Here is a 20341-nt window from a genome sequence, read left to right on the forward strand (position 1 = left end):
GTTTAATTTACTTTCCTCTTATATCTTACCCATGTATTACACAAAAAATATTTTTTTGATAACTCATTTTACACAGCACAGTTGGTCGTCTTTTGTTGGTTTGCTGAATTTTAGAAGAAGAAGAAAAATGTCACTTTAGAGCATTTGTGTAAAGCAATTATGCTGCGTAGACAGGCCCGATTAAGACGTGAATACCTTCATAAAAAGGCGGTGGAAGTACGTCAGAATAAAATTCTAGAAAAAAAGAATCAACTCGCGAAAAGTTTGGCTAACAATAGACCTATCCGGGGCTCTTTGCAAGCGGAAGCTGTACAACTGCAAAATAGTCTCAAATATGATAAAGAAGGTGAATTTCCTTTCTAAAGTTCTTTGTATTATGTTTTAAACTTCACTTATGTTCAATGTATAATCTTTTTATAGGGGTTTGTGGTGAGGACGTGGACGACGAGTACCGGTACGCGGGTTACCAAAATCCAAAAATAATGTTAACAACTTCCCACGAGCCGTCATCTAGGTTGAAAATGTTCGTAAAAGAGCTTAGGTTAATATTTCCTAACGCAAAACGAATGAACCGTGGAAAATACGAATTGAAAGAATTGATCCACGCTTGTCGAGCTAACGACGTAAGCGACTTTATTGTTGTACACGAACATCGAGGAGTCCCCGATAATTTGATAATTTGTCATTTGCCCTATGGACCAACAGCGTTCTTTAACATTTCTGGCGTTATCATGCGCCATGATATACCAAATATTGGTACCATCAGTGAGCAAAAACCTCATTTAATATTTCATAATTTTAAAACAAAGCTTGGTGAACGTACTTTAAAAATACTCAAACATCTTTTCCCGGTACCCAAAGAAGATTCTAAACGAGTTATTACATTTGCTAATAATGACGACTACATAGCCTTTCGACACCACGTTTTTGAGTATGTAAATAAAGAATTACAACTTGTTGAGGTTGGTCCACGTTTCCAACTCAAGCTGTACCAAATAAAATTGGGCACTTTAGACGAGATCCAAGCAGCGAATACCGAATGGGTTCTTAGACCTTACATGAATACGTCGTCAAAAAAACGCTTTCTGTCCGACGAACCTGGTTGGGAAGAAGAAGACAGTGCGAATAATAATTAAGAATTTATTAAGTTTCATTGTGTTCAGGAAAATAAACTACTTTTCTCTATTTTGGTTCATGTTTAACTTTTTGATACAAACAAAATTGCGAATTAATAAAATAATCGAAATGCGTGAAAAGGTGTTTTAAAAAATTTTAAATATATCGCATAGGACCCAGAATTAGCACCACAAGGAAACAAAGCGGATAAATATATGTGCGACTTTAGGGGATGACACATAATGTAGTTTCATTTATCGTTAGTCACGTCTGTGGGTGATATTTATTTTATAAATTTTTCATAAAATAGGAAATAAATTTAATTTATGTGTTTATATATATGCATTATGTATATAACTTATTTCTTAAAATTTATAAATTCTACTTTTCCTGTTCATACTTCTGAAAGTTACTTTTCATTTATTGTCATTCCATTCCGTCCCGAATTTGACAGCATGTTCGTATATTGTGGCAATTTTAATATCAGATGTGTTTTGCATCATTGTGTTTCTTTCAGTAATACATAAACATTTCTTTGTTGTGTTAATTTCTTAATATTACGCGTTTAAAAAATACAATACTGAATATTTTGAAAACATCTTTTTACATTATCAAAAAAAAGAAGAAAAGAAACTTGCAAATATTTTTAAAAAATTCCATTGTCGAGCACGTACAATGTCGTGGTTTAACGTGTGGGATGGCTTAAAAAACAAAACATGTCGATATTTATTACAGCGATATTTGGGCCAGTTTTTAGATGAGCAGTTAAATTTGGAGCAATTGAAAATAGAATTATTTGATGGAAAAGCCACTGTCAACCATGTGTTATTAAGAGTTGAAGTAAGAAAATCACTTTACGTATTTTGTAGAAATGTACAAATATCCTGGAATAAACAAAGAAAACTTTTGTTATTTTAGATTGAAGGTTATTATTTTCAAAGTTTGCTATGTGCTGAAAATAGCCCTGTTTAGAAAGGACTACAGTTAATATTGCTAACTATTATCATAAATAAAGAGCAGGAGCATTAAAGATAACAACAATTACAAGATCATTAGTATGCACCACTTAATAAACTTAACGAGCGAAAAAAGCTCTACTTCTAGCCATGACTTTCAGTTTCTTATACATCGTTGTTATAAGAACAAAATTTTGCAGTTTTCTATACTTTAAAATCTTCGCTTAAAGTTTTCCTAACAATGTACCTAATGTCGTCAAAGCCACTCACACAATTGAACGTACGAAGTGTTGACACTTCAAATCTGTGTGTTGTGTGCGTTAATAAAAGGCTTAAAAAGAGATCTAGAGTTAACTCAGATATTTCGGAAATCTTTCACTTCGACAGTTGAAATAATATGAGAAATTAGACACTGTTAAAATGGGAAGTTGTAGGAATCAATCAATTATTTTACTCACTCGGACTTTGTCAGTGAATATGAAAAACGCATTGAATGCGAAAAGAAAGTATGCAGTTTAGCAAAGACATCAATTGGACGAATTTCGCTCGACTAATTTAATTGCACTTTAAGTTTGTTTAGTTTGTATTACGATTGCCCTATTTCAGGCTTTGAACGAACTTCTTGAAACTCAAGGATGGCCTTTTGAATTTACAAGCGGTTATATAGGGCGTTTAACAGTATCAGTGCCTTGGAATACTTTAATGACAAGTGACAGTTCCATAGAGGCTGATAACGTAACGTTGTGTTTTCGCCCAGTAAAACGCAGTAAAACGCATGATGGAACCTCCATGCTTGAATCAATGTGGTCTTCTGTTAGCAGCTCTTTGCAGTTAGCTGAAGAATGTATGCGACAAAATGAAGACGATTTTGATTGTTCAATACCAAATAGCATAATTGGTTTGGAAAAATTTGCGGAAACTATTGACAATGGTAAGTGATTATAAATTTATAAAAATGCGTAATAACAAATTACTTTTCTTTCCACATTCGTAGTTTTAAATCGTATCACCGCTAACATCAGTAATATTACGGTTATAATAGAATATCCCTTGATACACAGATCTAGAAGTTCGTCTTTTCATATTCACCTTGAAAAATTAAATTATAAAAATGAAACTGGAAGTGAGCAAGTTCCTGCATCCGAAACCTATACTGCTTCAAAGGAAGCAATAAACTTATTGCTAACGTATGCTAAACATAATATAACCATAAGCGGCATACAAATATTTACTGAAGAATTCAAAATTTTCAATCTTAATCCAAGAACGGCTTATAGAAGAAATGAAAACATAAAAAGCGAAAAACTGCCTGTATTGCAAATTAAAGGGCAACAAAATATTTTAATGAGGGTTAAACAAGCCGAAGAAATAAACGGACCGAAGATTAGTTTCGATATTGAATTGGGCTCAATTTTTATTTTCGCTTCGCCACGCCAAATTCATTTGGTTATAAGTTTTTTTGAAGCATTTAATAAAGATGATTTCCCAGAACGAAAACGTTCAAAAATAGAATATTCAAAATGTCTAAATGATGCAAATTTCGAATTCAACCGTTATAAATCGAGAATGGCCGGCCTACTCAACGATCATAACAATTGGAGCGACGCCAAGAGCGGGGATAATGTCGTAAATTCTGTGGAGACAAATTGTATTAGCACCGATAGCTACTGCGGAACAGAAACCTACTGCGGGTCTGTAAGTTCCAGCAGTGTTGACACAAGGGCAACTAAATGCCGTCAAAAATTTGCTAATAACGAATCTTGCGTTGAAATATCTAACTTTGCGATAAAAATAACAGAGTTTGTCGGAATAATATTGCAAGAAGAAATACTGCTAGTCTCTGATCTGCTCAATAGCGATTTAATATGGAAAGAAGAGAGTTTCGCTAACTTTTTAGCTACTTCAAATTTGTTTTTTTCGAAGGCTGCAAAGAATCCATTCGATAGTAATAATAGCGATAATTTTTGTAAAAGAAATCACGTATTGTTGCGGATGCATCCTATATTTGCTGAGGGCAAAGAGCAGAGGAATAAGAATATGTTACAACTGAATTCAACGATTTCAGCAACATCAATGCAGTTATGCGAGATCTTGCAAGGAGAAGTTATACATTTAATTAACTTCAATAGAAAGGAGGTATTTTTGTGAAATTAAATTAAAATAAGTTTCATTTAGTTCAAAGTCGACTTGATTGATATTCAAAGTCTTAAGGAATGTTTTCATCCATTTTTTAGCCAATTTTTAGATTGTTTGAAATATTTAGACTGATCAGTAAAAAAGCAAATAACAATATAATAAGCGAACTGACTTCACCATATTTCCAAATACAACAGAACAGCGTCGAAGCATTTTTCCTGTAACATACATTTTAAGACACGAGTAAATGACGATAAGCATTCCAAAAACTTTACGTCTCTTTGTAAAAACTCAACAATTTCAAAAAACTCTAAAATATGGACCGAAATCGGGACTCTCTTATTTCGATTGTTGTTGATAAGAATGGCAAATTCGAATCAAATACACATTTCCGTCTATACTTACAATTACGAATATTCACAATCATCTCTCATTTAAAAGCTGGATGAGTTTAAGTAATTTAAGAACAGATATCAAATAATAATTATTATCTACGAGGCTATAAAACTAAGCAGAATATAATCGACCGCTTATTTTCATTTTTTATTTCAGTTGAATTTATCTGAAAGTAACTTACGCTGTAAACAGTCAGCAATTTATGTAAATTTTACTAATACTAACCATATACATCAGTCTGAAAACTCATCTGCTAGCATAAATATTACGTTAGAACAGAGTATTCTGGAATTTGATGTATCCCTATATGATCGATTGAGTGCATTATTTGGATCGTCTCCTTTTGGTTCGTCATGTGAAAATAACCCCAGTAAAACATCGAACAGCCAAGTTAATGTTTTTTGCAGTGATCTTCATATTAAAGTACGGTACGTACAGATCGAATTTTACGTAAAAATACTATTATAATTCGGAAAACTATATATAAAGATTCCTCATAAAATTATTTATACATTCTTAATTAATTGGTATTGATGAAATTTTGCTTATGATGAGATGGAATTTTCTTGTGATTAGAAGGAGTATGTGAAAATATATTGATAGCCTGAGTAGGGAAAATTGTGGGAGTTCGTCTGAAAAACACTGCCAAGTATATTAAGTTTGTGAGAATATATACAAGATGGAGAAGGACTTAAGATAAACCCACTATTTATTATATCGGCCCATTCAGAATCACTTTCTAAATCGATTTAAGCTTTCTGTCCGTTCTGATTTTTGGGGTTTTAATCTGGCGAACGCAACTTATCAGATGTATTGAGATTGATACACCGACATTTTTACTCAAGGGCGCACACTATTCAAAGTAGTTCGAATCGGACCGCTTTTTCGACCATTTCCGATATAATGACTTCTTTTAAAAAGACGTAATATGAATAACTGTAGAATAGTGTAGGATATTTAACTATGAGCCGCGTTCCACCGTGGTGCTTTTACTTGTTTTGATTAGATCGTTTTATTGACTTCATTAATTCTGATTACCAATCATTTTAAGTGTAAGGAAACTTTCATATTTATTTCTAAATACATCTAATTAGTTCTTCTTAAATGCTTTTCAATCACCATTTCTTCACTTTTATTGTCTAAATATTTTTATGGAAGATCGAAATTTACGGTTAGATGAGACGTCGTGTACGTTTTACATGTGACCGTCATGAAGGTCCTTCATCTGAAATATTTCTTGACTTCTTAAATACATATACGTGATCTGGGAAGCACTCTTCATTCTTTTTGATGAAGTTCGCAATTTATTGTCCTCACTTCCATCTTCTTATCTTGTCACCTATGGAATGCGATTTTTAGTAAGTCTTACTTAGCATAAAGCGGCAAATAGGGCCGCTAGAGGTTTTGAATTCCGCGGATTTAAAATGTTACTATAAAAAAATAGCAGGCAATGACAAAATAATGAAAGTATATTTTATTTATATCTACTAAAATTCCCTTAGATTTCAAAAAATGGTAGTAACTAGTGTTTTGTAATTTTTATGATTGGGTTGAAGAGTCGAGAATCAGAATTTCAAGTTAAGGCAAGTTAACTTTCTTCTCTTGTTTATTTTCTTGCTCGCATTAGTAACTTTTAACACTCGCTGATAAAATTTGAATTCGCTTTAGCTTTTAGTTCGATGTTGGACTACAGCTACCAAATCGTCGGTTGTCTTAGGTACATTTCAAACGTTTGAATATGCACCCTGTCTATTAGCTCAGTTGAAGATGAAGTGTATATAACTTCAACGTTGCGAAAGTAAATTCGACGTTGTATATAATTAAACGCGTACGACAAGGCCGTCGTAAAAGTCAAGTAACTATCAGAAATATGGGGAAACATGTTAAACTGTAAACCGTAAGAGACCATCCAAAGTGAACAATCAAGTTCATGGACCTCTACTTTGGGTGTATTCACATCTCCCTTATTATACCTAATTTTACCGTGAAAATTAGAGTTAATATAAAAACTACTTTAGTAACATAATAAATAAATTGTTGCAGTTTAAAATAAACATCAATCAATGAAAAAACCCTAGCTAAAGCATTTATTAATCATTTTTTAACTTATTAGCTTAATTTTTGTAATTAACAGATACATTTTTCCTTACGATACTTAATTTTAGCATAAAAATTGAGTTTTACATAAAAATCATGCTAAACAGATTTGGCAATCAACCGCTCTAATGGTCTATTGTGTTTTCTCTCGTACGTATTCGGAGCGGTTGAATGCTTTAGATCGGAGAGACACGTATAGGTTCGTAATTTCGTATATCAAAGTGTACTATAGTTCAGATCAAAAAATAATCAATAAAAAGATTGAATAACGCCTGTACGCTGTACGCCTATCTATACGTCGATATTCTTAATCGCTTACTTAGCAATACAGTCAAATAAGGCTCTTTGAATGATTATGTTCATGCACACGTTAATTTAGCAATGAAATATTAAGTATTAAATGCACTGCCATTATTTCTTAGCGAATTTACCAATCTCGCCGCAAGAAAAAAATGCTCTACGGCATTTATTGACAGAGTAAATATTCGATACATCCAAACCCAAACTTAAATTTGTTTTCCAGGTTTCCTATAATGCATGCGAGTGCTTTGAATAAGCCTGACAATGCACGTTGGTGTGAGCGAAACATCAGAGAAGATCTTATATTAATGAAGTTGACAAATGTTAAATGCACTGCCGAAAAGCGTAGGTACAGCTTTAATTTTCGTGAAATGGCAGCATTCTATTGTGTAAGTATTTAAGCTAAATGAAAAAAATATATTTCCAATTTTCTTTTATGACAAATGAGAAAAGCCATTTTGAAGTTTGAACTGAAATATGAGTATATACGTAATTATTCTTGATAGCGTTCTTTTCGTTTCCATTGTGGCCTCGCTAATGAATCCTACTATGAATTTCAGATATTGCATTTGCTTTGAACTTATTTAGTCTTCCTGTATTGCATAGCTGTTCATTTACGTCGAGATATATTACGTATATATCTAGCACAATATGAGACATTTTCAATACGAGTATTATGCGCGACGCAGACCCATTCTTTTTTATTCGCAGGATTACATGAACGAGTCAAATTTATCTAACTAATATATTCGACACGATAGATTTGAGAAAGAACTTTGTATTGTTGCGCTCTGCAACTTATTTGGATATATAAAAGCTAAAATCCCTCCCATTTCCGCCGTGAACGCAATCAAAATGGGATTCATAACTAGGAAACAGTAAAGGAAAATGGCAAAAGGAACATTGCGAAGAAGTTTTACTTCTATTGCGAATGTAATGTTTCACATCTTTGCTTACCAGTTCAATTGTCGTTGAAAATCTGTAGGAAGCAATTTGGTGATTGACCCAATTTAGCTGCGTGTGTAGTGTTTCATTGACCACAACACGACTATTAAAACTTAAATAAATTAAAGATTCATTAACAAACATTCATCAACAACAGCAATAGATCCGTGATTATGTAACAATATATAGTTAAAGCAATTCGCTGAAGATTGCTTAGTCTGGACAAATATGGTCTAAACCGACAATCTTATCTTTGATTTTTAATTACAATCATACATTTATAAAACATCACTTATCTTGTAAAACAACTTTTTGAAGGAAAAATCTGATGGAACTAAAACTGAATTCTTAAGGTGTCGACAAAAGCCAAACGCTTCAGAACAATCCTGCCAAAATGTACAGTAAGTATCAATTACTTTTTTTAGATTGTTTAAAGAATATTAGGCAAAAATCAAAAATTATCGACCATTATTACATATGATATAACCAGCATTAAACCATTTTTGAACAGTTTAACTACCTAACTTGGTTAATTTCGACTTTGGATCTCTAAGAAGTTACTAGTAAAACATTTCAGAAACTCTTAACGACTTCCATATAAATGGAAGGGTCTACAAATACCTGCATCGATTTTTAAACCCTATATCACTAGTGGTGCAGTACCAAGGAATATACTGGAGCGAGTTTTCAAAATGAGAAGTCTCGGCCAAGTTATGTGCACACCTTAAAGTTAATAGCGCTGCATTGGGCGCTTCAATCATCCCCCCCCCCCCCCCCCGCCGCCACTCCTAACTTCCCCCCCAAAAAAACCAAGTGGTTTTGCTTGACGCTTGTTCCTTTAAAATATCTAAACATTAATATAATAAAATAATACTTTAGCGGGATGTAGATTAGTTTTCAGTTCTTATCTGAATTGCTAATATAAAGTTTTATTTTTTTGTTTATTGTGCTCTTTAGGGTGTTATTTCAGCTAGCTGGAGAAGCGGATCTGGTTGGTAGTGAGCAAGATTCAAGAGTTTCACCAAAACCTTACAGTTCAAAAAAAATTTGCCGACAAACCAACGCTGCCATAAATGCGAAAATAGATCATGGTAATTATAAATTTTCTTTATTGTAAAAGGTGAATATTAAATTTGTCGGGATGTATAGAAGGACTTGAGAAAATCTCTCCTTTTATTACACCCATTCAGAATCACTTTCTGAATCGATCTAAGCTTATCTGTCCGTTTGCATGTTTTGTGTCTTTGTGTTCAATTCACAGGTCGCAAATTTTTTATATATTTTGTTGAAATTTTGTATACTGGGATATCCAAGGACGATCAGTATTTAAAATGATTCGGATCGGATCACTTTCTCGACCACTTACCAAAAAACATCTCATTTTCAGTAATCAATTTTAAGCTCATTTAGGCACGTCCGTCTGTCCCGCAATATTCCTATCCGTCTATGTAATATCGCTGGTAAATATTCTACTGGACTTAAAAATTAAGCTATCGACTTCAAATTTAGCAGAAACATTCGAAGTTCTTGAAGTTGAAAATGAATAAAATTGGTTTTTTGCTCATTACTCATAAATCTTTCGCCTTTTACTCATGAACTATATAGGAAATAAGCATACAAAAATGGAAAAAATTGATCACGCCTACCCTATGTTATCATAACATATCATATCTTAATTTTTTTTTGAATACCTCTTTAATGCAAAGAAATAAGCTCCAAAAACCCGATAAAGTATATAAATTCTTAGCCAGTTTCAAAATCGGAATGCACCTAAGCACGTCTGTCTGTTCGTCTGTCCATCTGTTCGTGTGCCCAACTGCGTAGTATCTGTAGTAAACCTTCTTCAGTTCGTATAAATTTGCAAAGATAATTTTTCAAAGACACGCCTACAATGCCCAAACACCTGTTCGAAAAAACTTTTATTTAGAAAACAAATCAGCCTCGCCCATTCCATATTATAGAGCATGAAAACTTAATTTTTTTACCTTTTTTGTCTTTTTGGGATAACGCAATGGGCATAAAAGATTCCGTTACGACCGAATATGATTTTCTTTCTTGTTTTAATTGTATTACAGTTTTAGTTTATTGCATGTAAATGGTTAACACATTGGTGTTTTTACAATTATTCCTGAAATGAAAAGAGGTAACTTGATGGCAAAGAAACTTAGAGAGAAAGTGTGATTTTCAGCGATAGTACAATGATATAATAATTAATTAATGAAACATGTCCGCAATTATTTATATTCACGTCTCAGGTTGCGATTCTATGAAAACATTTAAGCTTGCTGCGCGTTGCGCGGCGTTTTTAAATCCTCTATCCCTGCAAACCTGCTTCGTATTATAAAAAATTACTTTTGTTTTTGAACTAAATTTAATTGGTAATATATTCAATTCCTTTCTCATTTCTTCGTTTTCAGACGAACATGACACAATATTATTTCCTGGAGAGACGCATGAAATAAATGCGTTTTGTAAAGCGAATATTACAACGTGTAAACTAAAAATAATTATAAACGTTCCTGTCGTGGATTTATTTCTTGAGTATATGAAATAAAGTAAATAAAAATGCGAAGAGGATAATACTTTTTATAATTAAAATTTAGGTCAAAGCAGTTGTATGAGGTCATATATAATCGTCTAAATTGTGATCTCTTTATGTGGGAGCCTTGTTCACCGTATCTTTTCAATTCTACGAGAGGAGGAGACGAAAGAACACAAAATGTATTTAATGGAGACCTTTGGGATTCTGTGTATGTGTCCGCCGTTTCTCAAGACACTAGAATTTATAGCGATGACCAAAAAGACTGCCACCAAGCCCATAAAAGCATTGAAGATATAGATGTGAATTACTTAGAACAGTCTGAAACTAGCGAAAATTATGAAAAATCGAGTTGTAGTGATGATGAGTGTTCTCCAAAAAACAGTGGAACCCTTAAGGCGGTGATTCCCAGCAATTGCTGTGTCGAATTAAATGTGATCGAAGTATCCATTGCGTTTTATGTTCCCGTTCGAAATACAGAGAATCACATCTTACCAGAGGTTTCGGGCAAATTTTTATTTATTATGGACAAAGCGAAACTATTCTTTGTTAATGGTTACCAAAGCAATAATAATTTAGCATATTTATGTCTACAAGTTTCAGAAGCCCAAATGTATCACTGCGGTAATGGGTAAACAAATAATTGATTATTTTAAAGGTAATATGTTTTCTTTTTATTTTAGGAATAGTTCCAATGAATCTGCCTTTAAACACAGTATCCTTAGATGAGTTTATGCAAGCGACTTTTTATAAAGTGCCTGAGGGGCTTACGAAAAGTACAAGTTCAAACGACGATGACAGAGAAATGGTTTCAGTTGTGTTTGAAATTAAAAAGATCCCTGCACGAAAATTAAAGGTAAGTAATGATAACATTATTATTATTATTATTATAATTTTAGACTAATGAAATAAATTCTTAGACTAAAAAAAAAAGACATTGAGCGCTAGCAACACAGGCTATCGGCTGTAAATTACGATAATATCAAAAGATAAACAAAAAACACATTTACCAATCCACAAAAATAAAAAAAAAAAACCTTTAATATCGAAAAATAAACTTTAATATGACCGGAACACCGCATAGAAACCATTTTTACTTTTTGTTAAAATTTTTAATTTAGCAATGCTAATCAAGAACACACACGCACATACATAAAACTTAATATTTCCTTTAAGAAAAATATGCCATAAGCGATCGCACGTTAGCAAGTACTGCTTAGATTTAATTAATTATTTTTACTATTGTTTAGAGATTAAAAATTACGACAGGGCTAAAGAGGACAACATTGCGATATATTCCCTCACTCCCCATGCATTCATGGCTTACACAGTTATTAGACTTCTTGGATGTTGCTGTAAGTAAAAGATTTATATTTTTAAATGTGCATACTTATAATTTGTGTTACTTAGGATTATCCAATTGAAGGATATCAACCCTTTAATATTATAACAGAAATGCAATTGCATCTTTGGGATTGCGCTATTGACTTCCGGTAAGTCGTCTTTATGAAATAATTGAATGAGAGAAAGTCCATTGTAAACAATCTCTTCTAAAATTGCAGACCTCCAAATTTTTCGTATCGAGCAGTAGTTGAAGTTGTATATTTCTCAGTAAGCAGTAACATTATATCTTCTGTGATGGGCTGCAATTTGCGATTTATTTTAGAAGAAGGCCTTTTATCTATAGCTCCTTACGTAAGTCAAATTAATATAATAATTAATTAATTTCCATTAAGTTGGTAACAAGCCATTTTTTTAATGGACTAGACTGCTTTTAAAGTGGAACACATTTTAAGTTTACTCATAATTTAATTTGTTCATTGCACAAGGCTATCCTTATGATCTTCTTTTTTTTCACATTCTCCCTAATAAACTGCTTACTAAACACGAAATCCTATTTCAACTTTTCTGCTTCGGACAGGTTCCAGCTTTCAATTTAAAATTTTTATATGCCTGAAAAAACCATGGCTTATGCAAGAGTAACAGAACCGACGGACTGGAGCCGAGAAATTTAAGAAATAATCAGCCTTTCAAATAAATTTTAAATAAATATTCACCAAATTTAATTGTTTCAGCATGCGTGGCTGTTAAATGCGTTTAATGATTTATCAATCGTTTTTGAATATGCGCAGTTTTGCTTTTGCAGTCATAAGACATCCAATGATTTGCTGTCATTTACTAAGAAATTTTAGGTTTCTTTCTCAAATTTTAAGATTGTGAGTTTCTTAACGTGCATGTTATGGACACACATTCATTGTTTAGTAATCTCACGCTTTAAGGAATTCATGCTGAGTGTGATAAATGCTGTGACAAACTCATAATCTACTTACCCTTTAACTGGTAGTTAAAGAATTAATATTTTTGTTAAAGTCCTTGTCATGCGTATTAGGTTAGGAAGAATAAATCTATTATTTTTATGTGAACTTCAGGACTTTTTTGCACGTAATTGGCTGTTATGGTATCGGGACCATAAATATCATTCACAATTTCAGCCGCCTGGCTTGAATTTTCGCCTTTAACAAAAAAAAACTGTAAAATGCGCAGAATTTTTTCTTTGTTGCCTTCAATTTTTAATAGCTTGTAACTCACAACTCAATGGACCAAACAAAAAATAGCCAAGGAATTTTTTTAGAGCGAACTGTCACCTTTCCGACAATCATAAATCTAAAACTGTTTTATCAATACTTGACAAGACATCAATCACTACGTTCATCTACCGAAAAAATAGTGGAATTCTCTTTCCTCAGAACTAATAAAAGTGCATGTTTATTTGCGCTTAGGTATAATATGTTTATTTTGTACAATCTTTTATATGGTGTCATAAACTGTTGTGATGTTTTGTAGGACGACGCTAGCTGTAACCATCCTAACTATAAAATAACATTCATCCAGTGTAATGATCTGGTTCCCGTCTTGGATGTTGGATTAACTGACATATCGTTGCGGCTTAACGAGCGGGCGTCAGGAAAATATCCAAAATTGGACTTGAGATGCTCGATATATGATTTTCATTTAAGAACGTGCTATGATTCGGGCAGCGCTTTAGCACAATTAATTAGTCATATCGTTAGCGATCCCACAAACCATAATCTTGATGAAAGTTCCGAAACTGTTTCAATATCGGAAAACATTGAAACTACATTAATATCAAATTATAAAGTAACTAAAACAGATGAGCTTTTTGAAAAGCAACAGGAGCGTATCAATAAACTTATGGCACAAGCCCTTCAAGAGGCAGCAACCGGGCACAAAATCATTAAGTCAACTGAAGTGACTGATCAATTTACAGATTCAAAAAATGTTTTTTACTTTCCTGGTGAAACTAATGAATCGGAACAGCAAAAGCCTGACTGTAGTGGAATATTCCAGCATGAATTTTACGATATTATTAATTTCGAATCAAAAGTGCTGAATTCTTCCTACTATACTCCAGAAGGGGAAAGTGAGCAATTGCCTCAAGTTACTGCAGACTTTGGTGAAGTGAAAATATCGAGGCATGAGCAATCTTGCGGTTCTGAGGACGACTATTGTGTCATTAAAAGCGAGGAAAAAGAAGAAATGGTAAGGCAAAGAATAGAATCTCTAAATTGCAGGCGGTCAATTTATTACATTTTTTTAAATAAGATAAAAGTTATATAAGGTATCAAAATATCGTACGCGTAAAAACATGGACCGAGGATGTTGGAAATTACACCTATTCGTCATCTGCGTGAATACAGAGACTGTTTTGCGAGACTCTCTCTGTCCGTAGAACTCATGATTTGAAATTATTGCTTTAGACCTTTATCTAGAGAAACAAATTTTGAATTAAAATTTTTTCTTTACAAAAACATTTATAAGCTTTTCGGAATCGTACGTGCGACCAAAATTTATTTCTAGTATTTCTCTGTCAATATGCAATTGAAATCATCCAGTTTTCCTCTCTTATTATTATTATTAATTTAGCCAAACAGATAAATTCTAAGGCAGACTAAAATTTTAAAACAGACTATTCGTTCTCATGAATATAATAAAATTTGTAGCTAATTGTACAATGATAAATTGTAGTTAATTGCTTGACTTTTTAAATCTATTTCAATTCTATTTTAGGTCAATTATGAAAATTTGAAAATATTAAGTGAACCCCTAGAAATTGTTGATAACCATTTTTATATACCAACAACAAGTAGTGATCTATTAAAATCGCCTGACAATTTCCCTACGGCTGAATATCGCTACACTTTGTGTGAAATGACGTTTACCTGGCATCTATATGGAGGACACGATTTTTCGCAAGGTTCATCAAATAATGACCCGAATATGGACCCGTAAGTAAACGCTATGGAAAATTTCGGTTTCAAATATTTTTATTTATCATATCCAAGACTATTTTTTGTTAACGCTGTTAACTTTTGGAACTTACTCGCACTCACCAATATCAAAATGATTGTTATACAAAGTAGGTTTAAACTGGCTGTAAAAGCCTTCTACAATGTGTAGTCATGCTCAGGTCTTATCCCATAAAAGCAACTTATTTTATCCACATTTCAGGTTAGTGTGTGGTGTGCCGTAAGAGACTTTATAGTCTTACTGGCACGTAAATCTTTATTATAATAAAGATTATGGTTGCATAATTTGTATCGTCATTAATAATGACTATTATTAATTAACAAATTAAACTAAACTAAACGTACGTTTTTAACTTTGAAAACAGTAGTAAACCTTTTTTCTTATAAGTTGTATTAAGTTAGATCGAATCTTATATGCCCACAACAGTCTTCTCTAACATCTCTATTTTTCAACATTTTGTCTTTTTTACCTTAAGAGTAGTAAGCAAAAAACCTCGGAAAAGTGAAAAAAAATAAAAACTTATTCACTTACAACCTTGTGGGGCATACCCGATTTTCTCCATTTCTAAACATGAATGCTAGAGTCCCCAATAAAATAAATTTAGGATCTTTCAACTTTCTATTTCTTATAATTTGTGACTAGAGTTGCTTTCAGTTTTCGATTTATTGTGGGTATACCCTTTGAGCGATTTGGCTCATTTTCCATGATAGCTTGCGAATAATGTCAACATGCACGCCCAGATCGATTCAGAATATTGCACCGATCAAGAATATGTGTGGTTTGTGATTACTCTGAATCTTGCTTTTGAATGTTGCAAATGTTATAACAAAAAGTATATCACGTCATCATCCGGATGTTGGTATAGCAAGTTTTCGACAACAAGGGAAAAATTTTAGATGTGCTGATTGTCTATATTCGCATCGATTGTTCATGTCGCATAGGTTTATGGGGTTTTCTGCAACAGACAGAAGGACTAAGGACATACTTAATTGCTAAAACAATCTAAGCATGCCCGTCCCTCTGCTCATTTGTCCAATTTTTTTTTGTTCTCGCTATAGATCGCAATTTTCTAGATATTTTGGTAAAATTTAGCCCACTTTCGTTTTGGTCCCAGTATGAACTCTTTCGAATATTGAGTGGATCGGGTCACTTTTTCGACCAGTACCCTTATAATGTCTTATTTTAAAAACTTCTTGTATGATAAAGATCGCAATTTTCAACATTCTTTGAAAAAAATCGCCACGTAATAGCATTTCGGCATTCTAAATAGCTCTATAATAGTATTCCAACATAGAAATTGGCCTTGTCGAATTTGAACTATGTAGGAAAATTTTGTGGTTCACAATTCATATAAGGGTTCTTATAAAAAATAAGCGCTCATATGACAACATTTGTACTCATTCTTTCTTTATTATGACAATATGAATAACTTGATGTAAAACTAAACTGTATCCAATTTACATCAAGGAGCGCTATATATTGGACACCGTAGCAAAAAAGGATTCTCATAAAAAATAAATACTTGCTTGACAAAGAGGTTTAAGATTTTTTTGCACTTTATGATGATTATTTTTCCACCATAGTAATAAGAGTTTGATATCAAAATGAAGGGGACCAAATTAGAATCACATGGTTCTATTTTTTAGACCTAATTTCGTTTTAGGATTCTTATGAACAGTAAGCCCTATGGCAAAAGTAAGACGATTAGCCGTAGGAAATGTTGACCACATAGCTCTATTTTTTAGACCCTACAGGTTGGAGTTCTCATGAAAAGTAAATTCGCTGGAAAGATAATTTGCACTTTTTTTATGACGAAAACAGATGAAAATATCTATAACAATTACATTAAGTTTGCTAAATTTGGACCACATCACTTCGTGTTTTTGACACCCCCAATATACCAGTGTACCAAATAAAAAGGGCTATCAAATAAGACTGCATTGAACGGCAAAACACAATTCTTGCATTGACACCATTTTTTTCTGTAATTACAAATGAGCATTCGTCCCATAATACAATAATTTTTATACATAATTATTTTCTTTTTAAGGAATAAATCAGGAATGTCTGAAGATTACAGTCAGGGAGTTTCGTATTCTAAAGTTAAATGCGAAAAGAAGCCTAAAGAAAAAATTACATGGAAATCTGTTGGCGGAAGGAACCGTAATCATGAAGTGCTTGTGGAGATTGAACTGTCGAAAGTTCGTTTTTCCCGTGATGTGTATCCATTGCAATCAACGCACGCATCCCGTCACGTAATTCTGATAAATGAAATAGAGATAAGAGATCGTCTACAAAGCTCGGATATCAATAAATTTTTATATAACCCAAATTTGAATAACTTATCAAATAAGAGCAAAAGATACATGGTGCTTATAAAGGCTCTTTTTATTAGACCAACTCCAAAATTGGATGATGCCCAGGAATGTTCTTTGCGTATATCTCTTTCTCCAATGAGACTTCATATTGATCAAGACACCTTAGAATTTCTCTCCGATTTTTTCTATAACTTCGGAAAGAGTTGTGATATCGAAGAATTAAAACTAAGCGAATCTAAAAGTAAAAATATCAAATCATCCCAAAAGATGCAACCTCCAGTTATGTTGATTAATGACGCAGAAGAATTTTCAGAGTCTGTAGCCGATTTGAGGGCAGAGCAAGTAGTGAATGAAAATATTTTACAGCTCATCGAAAATAATAGTGACGACAAAACGCCAAACTATTCTCTAATCGCTCCAATATTTTTTCGAGAAGTTATATTTAGCCCAGAGGTATCAATATGCTTTGATTATCATGGAAGACGAGTTGCATTTTCAAAAGGTCCTATTGCAGGCCTTTTAATGGGTTTAGGACAACTGCAATGTTCTAAAATAGTACTGAAAAAAATAATACACAGGTACGATGCTTGTCTTGTATTTCTTCATTTTATTTTTGAAACTCTTTATAAGGCGCGGTCTTTTGGGTTTTGAAAAACTTATTTGCTTTATGTGTAAGGAATGGTTAAAGGATATAAAAAGAAATCAGCTCCCAAAAATATTAAGTGGGGTGGGACCGACTTATGCCTTCGTGCAGCTCTGTAAGCCAACTTGAAATTGTTGCTCTGAATTCTAAAATATAATTCTAAAATCTAATCTAGTTCAAGGTATTTATGATCTGATTTGGTTGCCTATTGAACATTACCAAAAGGATGGAAGAGTAATTAGAGGTATTCAACTTGGTGCTCAAAGTTTTAGTGCAAGAACTATATTAGCCGCACTAGAATTAACTTCCCGCATAATTCAATTACTGCAGGTGAATAAATATTTTAATTTTAAATCCAATTAGTTCAGTAAATATTTTTAATGACTTCTAGATTATGTTGGTCAATGAAGTTTTTTATTTAAACAATATTTGAAATGTAGAAAAATTTTTGTATTTCGAATTTAGTCTTCAATATGAGAGATTGCTTTTATCTCTTTTGATTTCTAAAGTGAAATGCGGTCCACTTGGCTTTTTGCACTCAATAAATAATTCCACAAAGTAAACATTTCTTCATTTCAGCGGTTTATGAAAAGACTATATATGCGGAAAATAGTAAAAATGATTGCAAACTATTGAAAACAAAATCGTTAAAAAATATTATAGCAGAAACTGTGGATACCACAAAAAAGGGGATATGAAAGTATGTTTGAATAAATCAAACGAATAAGCCGCAGCATTTTTGAAAAAGTCTTCGTTTCTTATCCATTTTTGCGAAAATTAAGATTTTCCACGATTTTCTTTAAATTTTGGTTGAAATGGTTTCAATCCAGCTGTGGATATTTTCTATGACTATGTTGCTCTTGACTAGTTTTCCGTCTGAATGCTAAAGATGTTTACTATACCGTCCTACATAATAAAAAGTGTATTTCTGAATATTTCAAAACATTACAACAGTTTCCACTTACTTCACTTACTTTCTGAATAATTGATATTTTTGTGGGGTGTACACCACAGTAAATAACGAGTAAGCTTAGCAACCTGGACCAGCTGAAAGATTGAAAAGTACAATAAGAAATATTAAAAGATAATTTTTTTTCAGTTTACGGCAGAAACAGCATTCGATATCGTTTCTCCCGGACCTTCAATAAGACGTTTGAAAAAATTTAAAAAGGATAAAAAAAGACGTTTGAAACGCCCTAAAGACATATGCGAAGGAGTCGTGAATGCTTATCAAATAGTCAAAGATGTAAGTATTGCAAGCAAATCATAAAAAATTTGCATATTCTACTTAGCAAAAATTTTATTTTAATACCCTCTCATAAGCCGTTAACTTCTGCTTTTACACATGCAACTTTTACGTAAATATATTTTTGTCGCATTTAAAATAACGAAACCCACATTCGTAATTACTACATCCTCAAGGGGTGTGTTCTCGATATTTCCTTGTTCTTTCACATATGAAATGAATTTGAGGTCGTGCGCATCTAAATGACTTTTGCTGAAAGCTTTTCAGACGATAAGTACTCTCAGCCGTGGATAACCTTCGACAATTAACACTAACCCCGTAAATCTTCATTCTGCACAAGGATTAACGGAAAACATATTTGAGGCGTTCTGTTGTTATCAGCAAATTTCATATTTCCCTTTCAATCCATTTCGCGTTCTTTTCGTTCTTGTTAAAATTTTCTGGAAAATGACAACTAGAAAATGGAAAATAAATTCCATTTATCAAGTCATTAACCGTTTGAGTCCCAAGCAGCGTGATCGCGCTGTTCAGATTTTATGTCGAAAAAACCCAGATGGTATATATTATTCGACAGTGGGGATTAGGGATATCCCTAAAAATCCAGTGCTAAAGCTGCTGATTAAAATGAACTCACAAGAACTATATGACGGATTGCTAATTACAAAACTATACATGTATTTTTTCTACATTTATAGGGAATAAACGATTCAGCAAGCAATCTAATTGAAACTGCGATGACGGAACATGATCAGAAAGGAATTACTGGGGCTGTGGGTGCAGTTATACGTCAAGTTCCACAACTTGTTGTATGCCCAGCCGTTTTAGCCACGCAGGCGACGACAAACATCTTAGGCGGCGTAAAGAGCTCTCTAGTACCTGAAGCAAATATTGAAAACAAAGAGAAATGGAAAGATGACAATTATTAATAAAATGAGAAATATATATGCTGTTGTTCTTGTCGTCTTTTACTCTTTTTCTTATCGTGTTTTCACTTTTTTTTTTTTTGTTTAAAAACTTTTAAATACGCATTTTACTGAGCGTACACATTAATACTACTTCAATAAAATAGACCGAAAATAGTATATAAGAGAATTTCGTCGTTGTAGTAATCTTCCAAAATATCTGCTTATTTAACTAACATCAAGCGTAGCAGTGTTTATTCATCAAATCGAACATAAGTAAGAACATAGCGATCGGGCGTCCAGCAATGTCATAATATCACTTTTGATTTAGAATCGCTTGTCCAAGTCAATATAGAATCACTTTCGATTTAGAATTTCTTTCAATTTAGAATTTCTTTCAATATAGAATCACTTTTGA

The 20341-nt window shown here is 32.8% G+C and overlaps 2 protein-coding genes across 2 annotated transcripts; both read left to right on the forward strand.

Moving 5' to 3' along the window:
* The first annotated feature begins 111 nt into the window (after positions 1 to 111).
* Positions 112 to 1256, forward strand: LOC119639419 (U3 small nucleolar ribonucleoprotein protein IMP4). Its single transcript, XM_038036779.1, has 2 exons — positions 112 to 346; positions 421 to 1256. The coding sequence occupies exons 1-2, from the start codon at positions 160 to 162 to the stop codon at positions 1134 to 1136; spliced, it is 903 nt and encodes a 300-aa protein (XP_037892707.1). The 5' UTR covers positions 112 to 159; the 3' UTR covers positions 1137 to 1256.
* Positions 1257 to 1610: 354 nt separating this feature from the next.
* LOC119639226 (autophagy-related protein 2 homolog B) lies at positions 1611 to 19965 on the forward strand. Its single transcript, XM_038036507.1, has 20 exons — positions 1611 to 1956; positions 2679 to 3003; positions 3067 to 4208; positions 4761 to 5032; positions 7225 to 7390; positions 8265 to 8347; positions 8904 to 9037; positions 10364 to 10487; positions 10550 to 11109; positions 11169 to 11341; positions 11736 to 11840; positions 11896 to 11978; positions 12048 to 12180; positions 13330 to 14046; positions 14575 to 14792; positions 16865 to 17710; positions 17763 to 17890; positions 17951 to 18105; positions 18875 to 19021; positions 19717 to 19965. Exons 1-20 carry the CDS (start codon positions 1792 to 1794, stop codon positions 19945 to 19947), a joined length of 5907 nt encoding a protein of 1968 aa, XP_037892435.1. The 5' UTR covers positions 1611 to 1791; the 3' UTR covers positions 19948 to 19965.
* Positions 19966 to 20341: the final 376 nt, after the last annotated feature.

Source organism: Glossina fuscipes, unplaced genomic scaffold, assembly GCF_014805625.2.
Source record: "Glossina fuscipes isolate IAEA_lab_2018 unplaced genomic scaffold, Yale_Gfus_2 112, whole genome shotgun sequence".
NCBI classification, from domain to species: Eukaryota; Metazoa; Arthropoda; class Insecta; order Diptera; family Glossinidae; genus Glossina; species Glossina fuscipes.

Excerpts from the sequence above, each read along its gene's own strand:
- LOC119639419 (XM_038036779.1), top strand. The coding sequence starts at position 160 with ATGCTGCGTAGACAGGCCCGATTAAGACGTGAATACCTTCATAAAAAG. Across the intron at positions 347-420 it reads TCTCAAATATGATAAAGAAG|GGGTTTGTGGTGAGGACGTG; the intron begins GTGAATTTCCTT and ends ATCTTTTTATAG.
- LOC119639226 (XM_038036507.1), top strand. The coding sequence starts at position 1,792 with ATGTCGTGGTTTAACGTGTGGGATGGCTTAAAAAACAAAACATGTCGA. Across the intron at positions 4,209-4,760 it reads TTAACTTCAATAGAAAGGAG|TTGAATTTATCTGAAAGTAA; the intron begins GTATTTTTGTGA and ends TTTTTATTTCAG. Across the intron at positions 7,391-8,264 it reads AAATGGCAGCATTCTATTGT|GAAAAATCTGATGGAACTAA; the intron begins GTAAGTATTTAA and ends AACTTTTTGAAG.